This window comes from Hermetia illucens, chromosome 2 (assembly GCF_905115235.1).
Source record: "Hermetia illucens chromosome 2, iHerIll2.2.curated.20191125, whole genome shotgun sequence".
NCBI lineage: Eukaryota > Metazoa > Arthropoda > Insecta > Diptera > Stratiomyidae > Hermetia > Hermetia illucens.
This window is the reverse complement of record NC_051850.1, coordinates 186,955,367-186,969,720: the sequence shown is the minus strand read 5'-3', so window position 1 is coordinate 186,969,720 and position 14,354 is coordinate 186,955,367. Positions and strand designations below refer to the sequence as shown.

Sequence of the window (14,354 nt, the reverse complement as noted above, 5' to 3'; positions counted from 1 at the left end):
CCTAGAAAGAATATCAATCTTCCTTCGGTTTAGGCAACTCCCCGCCTCACTGATACTCCCGGCCATCCTGAATATTGCCCTCCTTTGCCTGCATCTGTATGTGCAAATGGAAAGAGGTTAATCTCAGAAGGACCTCCGGGGATGCCGTTGAGCATGTCCTCATTGCCCCACTGATACACACAAGCCAGTCCTTGGAGTTTGTGTAGTTCCCTGGCTTGTGTGCTGAGTTCGGTTCTTTCTGCCCAGATTACCGCTCCGTAGGTAATCATTGGCCTTACTTTTGTAGTATATATCCAAAGTAGTATCTTCGGGCTGCAATCCCATTTTTTTCCCGCTATGGACCTACAAGTCATCAGAGCCCCCGTGACTTTCAGACAAGTCTTTCCGACATTTCTCTTCCAGAGTTATTTTTGGTCTATCGTAATTATCAAATATTTGACCTCCGTTTCTCGTTTCTTCTCCATGTCACGTAACCTTATGGCTCTCAGGGGATCAAGTTTACGTCTCCTAGTGAAGGGAACTATGGTGGTTTTAGCTGGATCGATCCGCAGTCCCACCTTCCTGCACCAGGCACTAGTAACCCCTACTCCAGTTTGGATTCTATCACATAGAGTATCTGCATATTTGCCCCTCTAGATTAAAACATTGCCGTCCGCGTAGCCCAGACTTGTATTCCAGCATTCGTTAGCACGTCCAGGAATTCGTCCATTACCATACTCCACATAAGCGGCGATGGCACCCTGCCCTGTGGACAACCTTGGGTAGTGTTCATGACAATAGAATTTGTATCTGTCGGCACTTCTATTTGCCTGCTTTCTAGCATTTTGCCCATCTAGAATGCCAGGGTGTTTCCCACTACCTTGCGGCTCAGGTCATCTTGTATCTCTGTATGCGATGTGTTGTCGAATGCTCGTTGCTTCGATATCCAAAAACGCACACGGTGCTGTTTCTTTTGTTTCTATGGCATTCCGTAGCTGATACAGAGCAGTTTCAGTTGACCGTCCTGCCCGGTAAGCGTGTTGACAGTGATGTAGGGGATTACGCTTTAGAACGTTAGCTCTAATAAAGTTGTCTGACCTTCTCCACCGTTTTGAGTACAAATGATGTTAGGCAAATTGGCCTGAAAGATTTAGGGGGAAAAGGATCCTTTTTATCCGCTTTCGGAATAAATACCACTTTTGCCCGTCTCCATACTCTTGGTATATATCCCAGTGCTATGCTCCCCTTTACAGCCCTCAGAAGAGACTTTAAAATGATCCCGAGGTCTCTCTGGATTAATACTGGGAAAATGCCATTTACTCCGGGAGATTTCAGTGGTTTACAAGTTCCCACTGCCCACTTTAGCCTAGCTTCTGAGCATACCTCTTGCTAGTTTTCAGTTCTCCTTTCTTCCTCTTTTATTCGTTGTTGGGGCGTCAGGCAAAATGTCCCATCTTCCTTCTTCAAACAGACAGAGGATATTGCCCCGTCTTTGGCAACAGCTTTGTAAAGCCTGGTTGCTAGTGTGATCTGTTCGATCCCTTCACAGAATTCCCTGAAGCTGTTTCGTTTTGCTTCCCTGATCGCGTTGCTATACGCAGTCAGTGCATTTTTGTACCTCTGCCAGTCCCTGGTTTCTTTTGTTCGGTTGAAGAGTTTTCGTGCCTCTGTTCTCATTCTGGGCAGGTTCCTGTTCCACCATGGTACATCCCTTGATGACTTAACTGTCTTAGCCGGACAGCTGGTCTCATAAGCGTCAATGACGACTGCGTTGAAGTTTTTCACCACTGTTCCTAGTCCCAGCCCCCCTTGAAGGTGGGCAATGTTCTTGCTCAAGTCCGTTGCATAGGATTCCCAATCCATTCTCCTGAGATTTCTTATTATTCTTTTTATTTCGGAGTTAGCCTCAATGTCGAATCTGATTAGGCATAGAGGGCTCATCCGACACCCTAAAATTCCTGACAATTCCGTTCATTCGAGTATTTCCTAGCATTATGTCTAAATCCTCATGTCTAATGCTGGTCACAAATGTTGGAGTGTTCTCTAAGTTATATATTTCTAACTTATTGCTAAGAATAAATTCAAGAGGGTACTCACCTCTTCGATTGGTGTCGCTGCTTCTCCAGACTTCGTGATGGGCGCTGGCATCGCAGCCGAGGAGAAGTGGTAACGCTCTCTTCCCACAATACTTCACCAGTTTAGCGACTTGTTCCGGTGGAGTCCGGATTTCGTTTTCTGGGAAGTATCCAGATGCCACGACTGCCTATCGAGCGCTCCTTCCGGGTTCCATTGAGACTTGGATGACTACAAGGTCAGAAACTCTGAAAGACATATATATTTTAAATTACGTTTAAGAATTATGCAAGCTCTTGGTTTTTCACAAGAGGAGTCCCAAATTACCTGCATGCTTCCTCCTTGTAGACCGCGAATCTGCTCGCGGTACACCCAGAATTCCTGAGCCAGCACTATTCCAATGTTCCCCTTGGAACTTGCGCTTGCAATTACTGCAGATACAGCTTTCGCATGGTGGCGGTTTATCTGGGCTATCTTAGCGCTGGCCATTGGCTCCGTTATTGTTTGAAGTTCTTCTCCACTGTCGGAGTATCGCCCATCTCCTCCGACATGACGCTTTCCTGCGAGTCGCTGTCCACCCTGAGCCCTAGGTCTAGGTCGTCCGGCTTCTGCTCTTCACTAGACAGCCGGTCTACTTCCCTGTTTGATCCAGTCCTTTCCGCCTCTATGGCTTTCGAGACTTCTTCGAGGACCTCGGTATGCTTTTCACCCGGTGTCTCCTCCGCAGTCTTTCCTCGGCTTTTCCCTGTGCACGAGCACAGGTATATTGGCAAACCGATAGTTGATATGGCAGCTCCGATGTTTGATTGCCTCCAGGGATCGGTCATCTATCCCAATCGTGAGGAGTTTAGCCTTTCCCTCCACCTTGCTTCTGAAGACTTTCCATAATCGCATATGGAGATCCTCATTCTGAGCAATTAGGAGGCCTATGAGATCTTCCGTCTCTATTGTCGCAGCTTTTGGGAGAAAACCCTCCAGCACATGTTGACAGTTCTGCTCCTTCCCAGCCTGGCAATTTAGGAAGTATGGTCCTAATCCACTCTGCAGTGTCTTCCGTCGCGCAGTCCACCAATATAAGACCTGGTCGAAAATGTATCCTGGTGAACACAAGTTTCGAAGTCCACCCCTTGCACATCTGCGTGACAACAAGGTCTTCGATGGTTTCCTGCTCCTCACGAGTGAGTATTTGTTCGGGAAACATTTTTAGCAGTATGGCCAGTCGAATGCCCTTGACCACACTAGCATGGCTAATGGCGTGAGTCCTCCCTTCACCCGTGACCTGCTCCAGTTCCCCCCCCCCCCCCCTTGGGTTTAGATTTGGATTTTTTGGGAGCATTCCCTTCAAGCGGGCTAGTTTCTGCTGCTCTCCGCTTTCCCGGCTTCGGTAATGATGGCTTAGGTCTATCTTGAGCCTTCTTAAGGACTTCTTCTGTTTTCAGGCCTTCCTTCAGGTAGCCACTGAGACCTGTCTCTTTCCTGACGTCTGATATATTTATCTCAGACGTGCTTTAGGTAGTCCCTGCTTTTTGAGCAGTGGAGTTTGTTGGTTGTTGTCCACGCAGTATACCAATGTTAACCTTGGATCCACTGCTTGACGTCCCAACTTCTCCCTTCTTGGATGTAATCACCTGATTCTCAGTATTTCGGAATTGTGCTTCCGCCTGATTAACCTGTTTGTGTTCGGTACGGGGTCCCGCTTTATTGGTTTTAGTTTTTTTATTTTTATTGCTGGTACTCATTTGATTCTCACGAGTATGGGGGTTAGGAGGTCCGCCATACTCGCCATAGCCCCCTGTAGCACGGTAAGGTCTAACTTACTCATTGAGACGACCAGGTATCAGTAAGGCTCCGTTCGAATACAGTCAGTTACCCCCGACTGCAAACTATCCAGTGGGCACGGATCGCATGACACCCTTCATTGGGGGAGGTGTTTTTCGACTCCCCACTCTAGATCCGTAGCGTTTTGTTAATAGTAGGGTCACCTCGTACAGGGTGTGGCTATCACCACTCATTAACGGTCTTGATAGACGAGAGGCTTGGCCCCTGGAAAGCCACACAACACCCTAGAGGAGAGACAGCTCACTTTCACAGAGAGATAGATTGGCCTCAGGAGCTATATCTCACGTCAGTCTATCCTGCAGTGCACTGGTTGACCCCGTATTTAATGAAATTAATATTCTTAAATAATATTTGTCTGGGTCCGCCTGGTGCAACTATCAGCACATCAAATTTTCCTCCAAGGGGTTACTTACTGTGAACTAAATAAAAGAAATAAGCAACCGAGTCCTTTCCTAATAAATGGAAACACTGAGCCCTTTTCCCTGGAAGCATAGCAAAAGTAGCAAATCACGCGACTACTGTGGACGTTTCACCTAAATACCATGGGGAAATCGATTAGTATTGTTATGATTATGCATACGCAAACGTTCCTTTCCCGATTAGAGCCAATAGAGACACTTTCATGTCCCTTTGTGTGTCATCGCCCCTGTTCCGTAAAGAAAAAATCGCCTAATTGATTAAACAAGGTCCCCTAGCAACTTCCACCTACAATATTCAGGACACAATCTAATACCTTTTCTTGAATCGCCAACAGTCAGTACTAAGCAAGCGTTGCTAGATGCAAGTCTGTTTAATCAAAGTTGGTTGAATTTCAGATTGACATCTGTAACTGATTTTGTTCTTAGTGTCCTTAATTTTTTGTTGAGGCTTATTTTTGGTGACGATTTATTTTTCAATTTACAAAATCGGGGAAATTATCGATATTTGACAAGATTGTGTTAGAAAATGGCAAATCAATCGGTCGTTGTGATGGAGAAGCCACTCCCCCATTTGGGCTTGGCTGATTGGCATGCCCGCCTGACTCAATTGAGGAACATAGCCGATGAGAGGCGGAGTCAAGCTTTTGAGCTTCGTCACACATCACGCAGTTTAAGGAGCGAGACTCGTATACAGTCAGAATGGGATGCTCATAGTAACAATGCACTACTGATTGATAGGTACGTAATCAAATAATCTAAAAGGCACTCAAACATCTAAGTTTCCTAATTCACCGTATCTTTTCATAGGATTGCTGAACTCGAACGATGGAGATACACCGTCCAGGCTTGTCTGGATCGCATTGAACGCGAAATGAAACTACTTCGTGACGAAAAAGCCATCACCGAAAGGGAGTTGGAAAACTTCGTGACATCTTTGCTGGTTGTGTCGGAATGTCTGACGATGCGGGACTGCCGGTTAGGTGCCGAACTCACTTACGATGAGGGTGATACCGAGTTGAAGAAAGAATTGTGTGTTGTTGAGAATAGCCAACGTTTATTGAGGGATCAATGTCAGGCAGCTTGGGAGAAGTTGAATCGTTTGGAAGAAGTGAGATTTAAATTGGGCTTGGAAATAGCTAATAAGAAAGAAGCAGAAGATATAGATACAGCACAAGTGAATTTAACACGTGAAAACGGTGAATTGTCTTTCAAGCCAGATGCAACAAGGATCCCGAAAGAGTAAGTTTGTTACATTATTGAAAGTGTAAAATGTTATTTGACTTTTGTTGGTGCTCTTTGGAATGTAATATTGATTTCAATCCATATATGCGAAATGCGACAGCAACTGAAATCAAATGCATTAGAAACTCATTGCGTCTCGTTAAAACATTGCTAGGAAATATATGCTTTTCATGGATAAGTCCATAGTTATCTAATTTTTGAAAGGATACTTCGATACAAAACGAAAGTAACAAACAAGAGGCACTATTAGAATTTTTTGTTTGGTTATAGGTTCTCTCCCCCCCAAAAAGTAGGATACTTTAATCAAAAAAGTCCTGAATTACAGCCATATCTCTCTCCACAGACCTAGCCTGCCCCCGCTGATGCCATTTAAGTTCGGTTTTTAAGGTTTTATAATAATAATAATCGTTGGGGCAACAATCCATGTTGGATCAGGGCCTTGAAGTGTGTTAGAGCACTTCATTCAAGATCGTAACGGTACACTAAGAGGCAATGTGGTCAGCATTGCGCTCGCCCGAGATTATTACCCTGATTTGACTCAGGTAGTCATTCACAGCTGAGTCGACTGGTATCCGACGTCAAATCACGATACAAATTCCACTGCCACCAGGGAGATTTGAATCGCGACCTTCCGTACGACAGCCTTGCGCTCTAAGGTTTTATGTTTATACAAAACATCATATAAATCGATTTAATGTCTGTCTGTCTGTCACACCCGATTTACTCGAAAATGGCCGAACCAAATGTCAAAAAATTTGGTGAGTCTGTGAATCCCTTTGCATAGAATGGCGCCATTACAGCAGACGAGGCAAAATTCGTTACTGTCCACATTTGATGATTAGCGCTTCTTCCTTCGCTTTTGTGGTTGGCCTTTTATTTTTGCTGGTAATTTACGTTTGCTTGCAGATGCACGTTCTTGGCGTCAAGTTCTTTTCGAGCTTTTGCAGCATTTCCTTTCCCTAGTTAGTTATCGAAGAGCGGCTTGATATTATGGAGACGTTATAATGCAAATGGTTTTCGCTTTGCGCCCAAAGGTTAATTTTTCTCGCAGTGGTGCTTTTTGGGAGAAGACAAATGTTTGATATGACGGGATCGTAGCTATTGCCGAATGTTGAAGGTTCTGAGTGAAGATGATCAGGTGTAGAATCAGTTTCTGGCAAGAAAGATCAACGATTCGACGCTGTTATCCTTCGTCAAACTGTCTCTCATTAACACTGGCCTCTGCATTCGCTTCGGCTACAACGAGCGGACAATAATCCGAGTCTTGAAACACTCCAGGGTTAAATGGGCTGATACCAGTGGTTTTGAAGGCATTTGCGATGTTCTGTGACGTCGCAGCTTTCATCAGAGCCGCTTTCACAAGTAGAGGAATGTGCATGATGTCGAGAGCGTGACCTGCATTTCGCCTCATCCACTCATTGTGTTACTGAATGTATGCGCCTTCCATGAGTCTAAATACCTGCTGCAGTCGATGGCTACAATGCGGTGGGAAGGTAAGCATTGCCACACCATTTTCAACAGCCAAATTGCCAATCGTGTCCACTGAAAAGTGAGATGCGTGGTTGTCCGATAAAAGAAGTATCGGTGCACTTTTCGATGAGTGCGTGTATTTTATGAAGTGTTCCATGAATTTTGCAAATTCAGCTTGTTGCATCCATCCGCTTCCGTTGGCGTACCCCACTGTTTCTTTCGACGCCTGCTCAAAAAACACTGACGCTATCTTCTTTCTCGGGAATAAATAAAAAGGCGGAATGGTATTTCCGCGCTGTATTGATTGCAAATGCCAATGTAATTATGACCCCTCGTCCACATGAAGTGATGTGACCAATCCGCTTTTGACCTTTCACCGAAACTATTTTCCCCAATCGGTTTGGCACGGTTGAGAACCCTGTCTCGTCCATATTCCATATTGAACTTGGCCCATATGGGGATTCAGTAAACACCCGCTCTAAATTTGAAAAGAAGTGGTCCACATTGTCTTTGCAAAACGCCTTTGCATGACTCTTTGTGATCGACGTATCAACGAACGCCTCAAATCTAAAATTTTACCGCAATGTCGTCCGTCCAGTTGCTCTCTATGGTTCTGAGTGTTGGCCGACTATAAAAGACAATGAACGGCGTCTTGCGGTAATGGAGACGAAGATGCTACGTTGGACTAGTGGCGTCACACGTTTAGATCACATCCGAAATGAGGATATCCGGGATCGTTATGGGGTTGCACCGATCGTGGAAAAGTTGCAAGAGTGGCGTCTTCGATGGTATGGTCACGCAATTCGTGCCAGCGAGAATTCACTTGCCAAGATTGGTCTGAACATCGAAATCGATGGTAAACGACCAAAAGGCAGGTCAAAACAAAGGTGGCTTGATACACTGGAGCCTCGAGATTGCACCCAGATCAGGCATTCGATAGAGCTAAATGATGCCCCTCTCCTCGCGTTAGGCCTGGCTACGCCTGATGAACATCTGAGGCAGGGCAGTCATCGACTGAGTATGTTTCCAGTTTTAGCGCGCGTATTTTCTTCTCTAGGCTCACTTGAAATTTTTTTACCAGGTTCCGGTGCGATCCGCACGCATTTATTTTATTATTTCTTACAGTTCCTGTACTTATGAAGCATGGCTAGAGCACACAAAAAATATCAAACAAATGGCTGATAATGAACATCAAGATACCTACGCCATCCGGGAGTCCTTGTTTGTATGTCGCGAAAAAGCTCGTAATGTCGTGAAGGCTCAACAGGACCGAACAGAGCACATAATTCGCAAGAGGATTTTCGAAACAAAACGTGCTAAAAACGAGCTAGAATGGCAACTTAAAAAGGTTAATATAGTGATGGGCATACCACCGTTTGTATCTATTAATTTACTAAGTTCCTATCATGTTTCAGATGCGAGAAGAAATGGAAAAGTGCCTTCAAGAAATAGCAACGCTGGTGGAGGCTCTTGAAGACAAAACCAACTTACTGAAATTAGCTGAAACTCGTCTCGAAAATAGGACGCAACGTGCCGGAATGGAATTATGTTGCGATGAGGTCTATCAAGGCCTTTGTAATGAAGTATATCAGCTACGTAACACCCAAAAGGCGTTAAGGGAGAAAATCAATTGTGCAAAAACAACCTACAATGCCCTTGAAGACCACGAAAAAAAGATCGAAACTGACCTTCGCAATAAGGAGCATTCACTTATGGTAGATGTGCACGGTTTAGATTTGCGGGCACGCTTGAAAGCTGGCGAATTGAAGCAGACTCAAACCGACAGAAATATAGAATTGACTAAAATGGAAAATCAGATTCCTCCTACATAGAAATGAATAAGTTGTTCTCACAATGCGAAAAAAATGAATATTTCCAATTTTATGATATGTATTTGTTTTGTGGTAATAAAATTTAGTAGAAGTGAATTTTTTGCGTCTAGAAAGGGACGGGGGATGAAAAACTGCAGACTGAGAAGAATAAACAAATTGTACCAACTGATCCTCCAGATTGGGGATGGATAGGGCTGACAACCCGAATGTTAATCGATGGCGGCCACCTTTCAACTTTGATGAGCGTCAGAACATATAACGGAGGGGCAAAGCTCGAATAACAAAACCGCTCAAATCCATCAAGCCATCAAATAACAAATTCTTTCGCAATACCTATAAAGGGAAATGGATGCCGCCGGTTAACGATCTTCATAATCACATGAACTCCCAGGGCAGAGGTGAGGCAGCGTCTGATGAGTTGCCTCTGCTCTGGACGAAACCGTCAGTCAAATTTTTGATTTTTTCCATTCTTAATACTTGGGGTGCTACGCTCCAAACTAGGGATCCATGGACTAAGTTGCTCCTCATTTAGTCCGGTCCACCATCAAGTGGATGGGGACTTAGGATCCCACAGATCCTAAACAACAACACATGAACTGTTACGTACGCAACAACTGTGGCCATACGTTAGACGGTCATCGTAGCAGAGTTGGCGCCCAACGTGGGACTACAGTTATTGCGTCCGTAACAAAGTTTTCAAATCCATGTCCCTCCACGTAAGCCCTGAACTTTCTAATGGTCTCCTCGACAGCGAGTTTCTGCGTCATGAAAGCAATAGGGACTTCGCCTCCTTCAGGTGTTACTTGGACGAGAATGGCGCCAATGCTACTTCTGCTGACGCCGCAATGTATAGAAAACGGTTTGGTGAAGTCTGTATTATGCAGCACCGGAGCGGAAGTAAATACCGTCTTCAGTTGATAAAACGTTTGGAGCCCATCATCGGTTCATTCGAACCGTTTACCCTTACATAGCAAAGGTCAAAGGAGTTGTAATACCGAAGATTCGATGCAACTGTCTCACTGATTTAGGTAGCGGAAACTTCGCAATACCTTTTATTTTGTCAGAAGAATGTGGTTCTCAAAAGTCTCAGATAGGGCAAACAAACAGATAGACGAGCACTTGATTCCTCAGATGGGCTGGAATCCTTTGTGCATGAACTCACATAATCTCTGTGGAGCATTGCACAATCCAAAAGGCATTGTTCGGAATTGGTACAAGGGTCAACTTGGGATGACGAAGGCGGTCTTAATCCTTGACACCACATCGAGGGGTATCTGCAAGAAGGAGTCCTTAAGGTTAATACCGGAAATGCATTGAACCTTAGGCAACCGACTCAAGATCCCATCAATGAACGGCATGGGATAAGCACTCTTTGCCATGCACCTTGCCTGCTTTCACACCAACAGCCATCAGGGAAGCCCAAGCGCTTTGGGACTTTTCGACGACCCCCATTACTCCACAGCCGGTAATACCGGATAGTGGCGCTGTTTGATCGGTTTGGCATCTTCTATATCAATATGATGCGATACCAACGATATGCAATCTAGTCCTTGTTTCGTGAAAGAGGGAAGCATGAATACCGAACCAAGCTGAAGCCGCTCGCGACAGTCTCCAAAGCTATCGAACCCTACGAAGATGGAATACCGTTTGTGAGAAAAAGGCCAGAGGCTAAATTAAAAACGCGAACAAAATCAACTCACAAATACAGATTTTGACTAGGGTTGGGGATGATCCAGAACTACAGGTCAGCTGTAGATACCCTAAACGTGACCGTAGCAGAAACCTTTCCTAGCGCTTTTAACGTAAGACGTAATTTCCGGACTAATTTTTCACGTAGGACTTGCTCAGCCATTTCAGCGGAGATACAACTAACCAAAGCTTCGGTGTACTTAGTACCTCAAAGGGTGATGTTCGTATATGGTAATAAGTCTCCCTTCTGCTTGCCCGCTAACATTACCGACGAAAGTAATTAATGTGCACTCTTTCGTGCAGCCCAATAGGCACGGACGCGAAGAGTGGAATGCTTATGCAAAGCAAAGAAAGTCTTTTGACGAAAGTGACCAGCGCCAACTGCACCCTCGGCACCGGTCCCATCATCATCGCGCGGTAACGCCATACACTTTTCAAAGGCTACGGCCTAAGCCTCCTACACAACCATCTTCTTGCATAATAACAGAACATCAAGAAGGTATGAACAAATCAAACCCAAATACCACGATATATACCAAATTTGTTCTCTGTAAGTATCTTTTGCATTTATAAGAATGCAAAGTTTTATTTCTAGTCTTTTAAGATTCAATTATAAAATGAAACGCAAAACCCAAGCTTAGAGAGAATAAGGAAAAGTTGATAAAAGAAATTAATGCGTTGGTTTTGCTCTAAACTCCCCAGGAAGGCTTCAGTCCCATTTATTTAGAGTTCTCCCATTATATTGGAAGCGGCAGGGGGCAAACATTTAGGTTGGGGTGGGCCGCCGTAGGGCCACCATGTCATCTGGTCCCCCATGAAGAAGAAAGGAAACTCAGCTCAGAGCTAATCTTTCCTCGTCCATCCCGCGGGCGTTAGGTTTTGGTCATTCAGTCCCCTCCTTTACTAGGCCGTTTAGTCTGTTGTTTTCGAGCATTCACGTCTGCTTTCTCGCCTAGCACCTTTTCCACCTGATCGCGAAAACTGTCCAATGTCTTCTAGCTAGATTTGTTTAGCTTCAGCATAAAATTCCTATTTTGCGTATCCCTGATATGACTTACACTGAAGCCCAAGTTTGTCAATTCCGGATAGGCTATGACTTTCCGAAATAATGATTATTTCCGGACGAATCTTGTTTTTCTCCTTCTGCCGCTTTTTGCAGTCCACCTTTGTCCATTCCTCGGGTTTATGGGCTGCAGGTTCCTCCCCTTTTTTCAAAGCTGGGAACTACCCGGCCTTTTTCTTCTTGGCCGCTTGTTGGACTCAAGGGATTCACTTATTCCATCCCTATTCCGCTTGCCCGTGTTCTCATCTACTTTATGTTGTGGAGGCGTCACCTGCGTCTCACGCGTCATTTTGCCACATAACGCTTGGGCGTTTTTCTCCTCTCGCCACCGACAACTTAATGCCACCTATCGGAGCCCTGAACGCTGTTGTAGTTTGCTGCCTTTCACGATTATCTTTCCAACATCGATTCCGAGTCCCGTGACGAATCTCGACCCCCTATGGGTAATGTTGCCCTCAGTGCCCTAAGTTTTGAGCTCTTCGGAAAAGGAGCATTAGATAACAAAGTAGCCAAGTTTCTCACTACTGAGGCATCGCTTGCTCACTCCCCAAAACCGCCGATACTGGGAACCCTGCACTGTTAAAAAAAAACTACCTTTCTCGTCCTGCATATTTGATTTGATTTCTGGGTGTCCTTCCCATAGCCAATTTTTATCTACGGGTGGGCATTTACTTCCCATCTACCCGGCCCTCGCATATCGCTGATAGATTTCGTCATTGTGTAGGCTACGGAATCGTCCATCCTCATGTAGGAGGCCAAAAATTCTTCGGAGGATTCTTCTCTCGAACGCGGCCAAGAGTTCGCAATTTTTCTTGCTAAGAACCCAACTTTCCGAGGAATAGGCAAGACCGTAGTCTTGTACAGTAAGAGCTTTGACCCTATGGTGAGACGTTTCGAGCGGAACAGGTTTTGTGTAGCTGAAATAGGCTCTGTTGGCTGACAACAGTCGTGCGCAGATTTCATCATCGTAGCTGTTATCGGTTGTGATTTTCGACCTTAGTTAGGAGAAATTGTCAACGGCCTCAAAGTTCGATCTGGATGAAGGCTGTTTGTACGTCTCGGGTGGTTCTTCACATGATGTCGATATCGTCAGCATAGACCAGTAGCAGGGTGGACTTAAAGAGGATCGTACCTCTTGCATTTACCTCAGCATCACGGATCACTTTCTCCAGGGCCAGGTTAAAGAGGACGCATGATAGGGTATCCCCTTGTCGTAGACCGTTGTTGATGTCGAATGGTCTTGAGAGTGATCCTGCTGCTTTTATCTGGCCTCGCACATTGGTCAGGGTCAGCCTAGTCAGTTTTATTAATTTCGTCGGGATACCGAATTCTCTCATGGCCATGTACAGTTTTACCCTGGCTGTACTATCATAGGCGGCTTTAAAGTCGATGAATAGATGGTGCAACTGTTGTCCATATTCCAACAGTTTGTCCATCGCTTGCCGCAGAGAGAAAATCTGATCTGTTGCTGATTTGCCTGGAGTAAAGCCTCTTTGGTATGGGCCAATGATGTTCTGGGCGTATGGGGCTATCCGGCCTAGCAAGATAGCCTAGAATATCTTATAGATGGTACTCAGTAACGTTCCCACCTGATTGTCAGACGGGATTCTAGGTGGTGTTGTTATACGAGCTTGGAGCACCATGCTAACGAGATAGTGATCCGAGTCTATATTGGCCTCTCTATATGTTCTGACATTCATCAAGCCTGAGAGGTGGCGGCGTTCGATCAACACGTGGTTAATTTGGTTGAAAGTGGTCCCATCTGGAGAGGCCCACGTATGTTTGTGGACCGCTTTCCGCGCAAACCAGGTACTTCTAACAACCACTTCGTGTGACCCTGCTAATTGAATAATCCGCAGTCCGTTATCATTTGTATTTTCGTGTAAGCTATGGGTGCCAACGTATCGCCTGAATATGGGCTCCTTCCCTACTTGGCTGTTAAAATCCCCAAGTATGATTTTAATATCATATCTGGGACAGGCTTCGAGGGTTCGTTCTACTGCCTCGTAGAAGGTATCCTTCTCCGATTCTGCAGTCTCCTCTGTAGGGGCGTGAACGTTAATGAGGCTTATATTTCTAAACTTGCCTCGCAAAAGCAGAGTGCATAGCCGTTCGCTTATGTTTTCAAAGCCGATAACAGCAGGTTTCATTTTTTGGCTGACTAAGAAACCTACTCCGAGCACATGGTTTACTGGGTGGCCACTATCATATATGGTGTAGCGGCTCTTCTCCAGGAAACCGGTCCCTGTCCAACGCATCTCCTTTAACGCTGTTACATCAGCCCCATATTGGGACAGGGTATCGGTTAGCTGCTCATCAGCTTCATCTCTGTACAGGGAGCGCACGTTCCATGAGAAAATGCGCAAATCGTTATTCCGTTGTCGTTGTATAATCCGTCCAGTCCGAGGCTCCTGTTGTGGCTTCGTAACAAGTTGTTTTCCGTGTAGGGTTGCCAGCCCTACCCAACCCCCAACCTGGAGGACCAGTTGGTACAATTTGTCCCGCTTACAGTCGTATTAAAGCGAAAGCTCCAGTTGGTAGCCCATGTAGTGTTTGGACGTCTGAAGAATTTCCTAGGTCTGACGTACGACGTAGGTAAGACGTACGATAACCGAATAACTGGAAACTACCGAAACAGATGGGAGGACTCAATGAAAAAACTCGCTTTTCAGTTTTCAGAATTGGAGGGCGCGGTCTCTCGACCGAGAAGAGTCGGGACAAATACTTTAGAAACAAAAAAACCGAAGG

General features: G+C 45.3%; 1 protein-coding gene across 1 annotated transcript; it reads left to right on the top strand.

Annotated features, from left to right (window-relative positions):
• The first annotated feature begins 4,665 nt into the window (after positions 1-4,665).
• LOC119648971 (tektin-B1) lies at positions 4,666-8,950 on the top strand. Its single transcript, XM_038050893.1, has 4 exons — positions 4,666-5,048; positions 5,118-5,549; positions 8,148-8,370; positions 8,438-8,950. Exons 1-4 carry the CDS (start codon positions 4,837-4,839, stop codon positions 8,852-8,854), a joined length of 1,284 nt encoding a protein of 427 aa, XP_037906821.1. The 5' UTR covers positions 4,666-4,836; the 3' UTR covers positions 8,855-8,950.
• Positions 8,951-14,354: the final 5,404 nt, after the last annotated feature.

Excerpts from the sequence above, each read along its gene's own strand:
- LOC119648971 (XM_038050893.1), top strand. The coding sequence starts at position 4,837 with ATGGCAAATCAATCGGTCGTTGTGATGGAGAAGCCACTCCCCCATTTG. Across the intron at positions 5,049-5,117 it reads AATGCACTACTGATTGATAG|GATTGCTGAACTCGAACGAT; the intron begins GTACGTAATCAA and ends ATCTTTTCATAG. Across the intron at positions 5,550-8,147 it reads GCAACAAGGATCCCGAAAGA|TTCCTGTACTTATGAAGCAT; the intron begins GTAAGTTTGTTA and ends TATTTCTTACAG.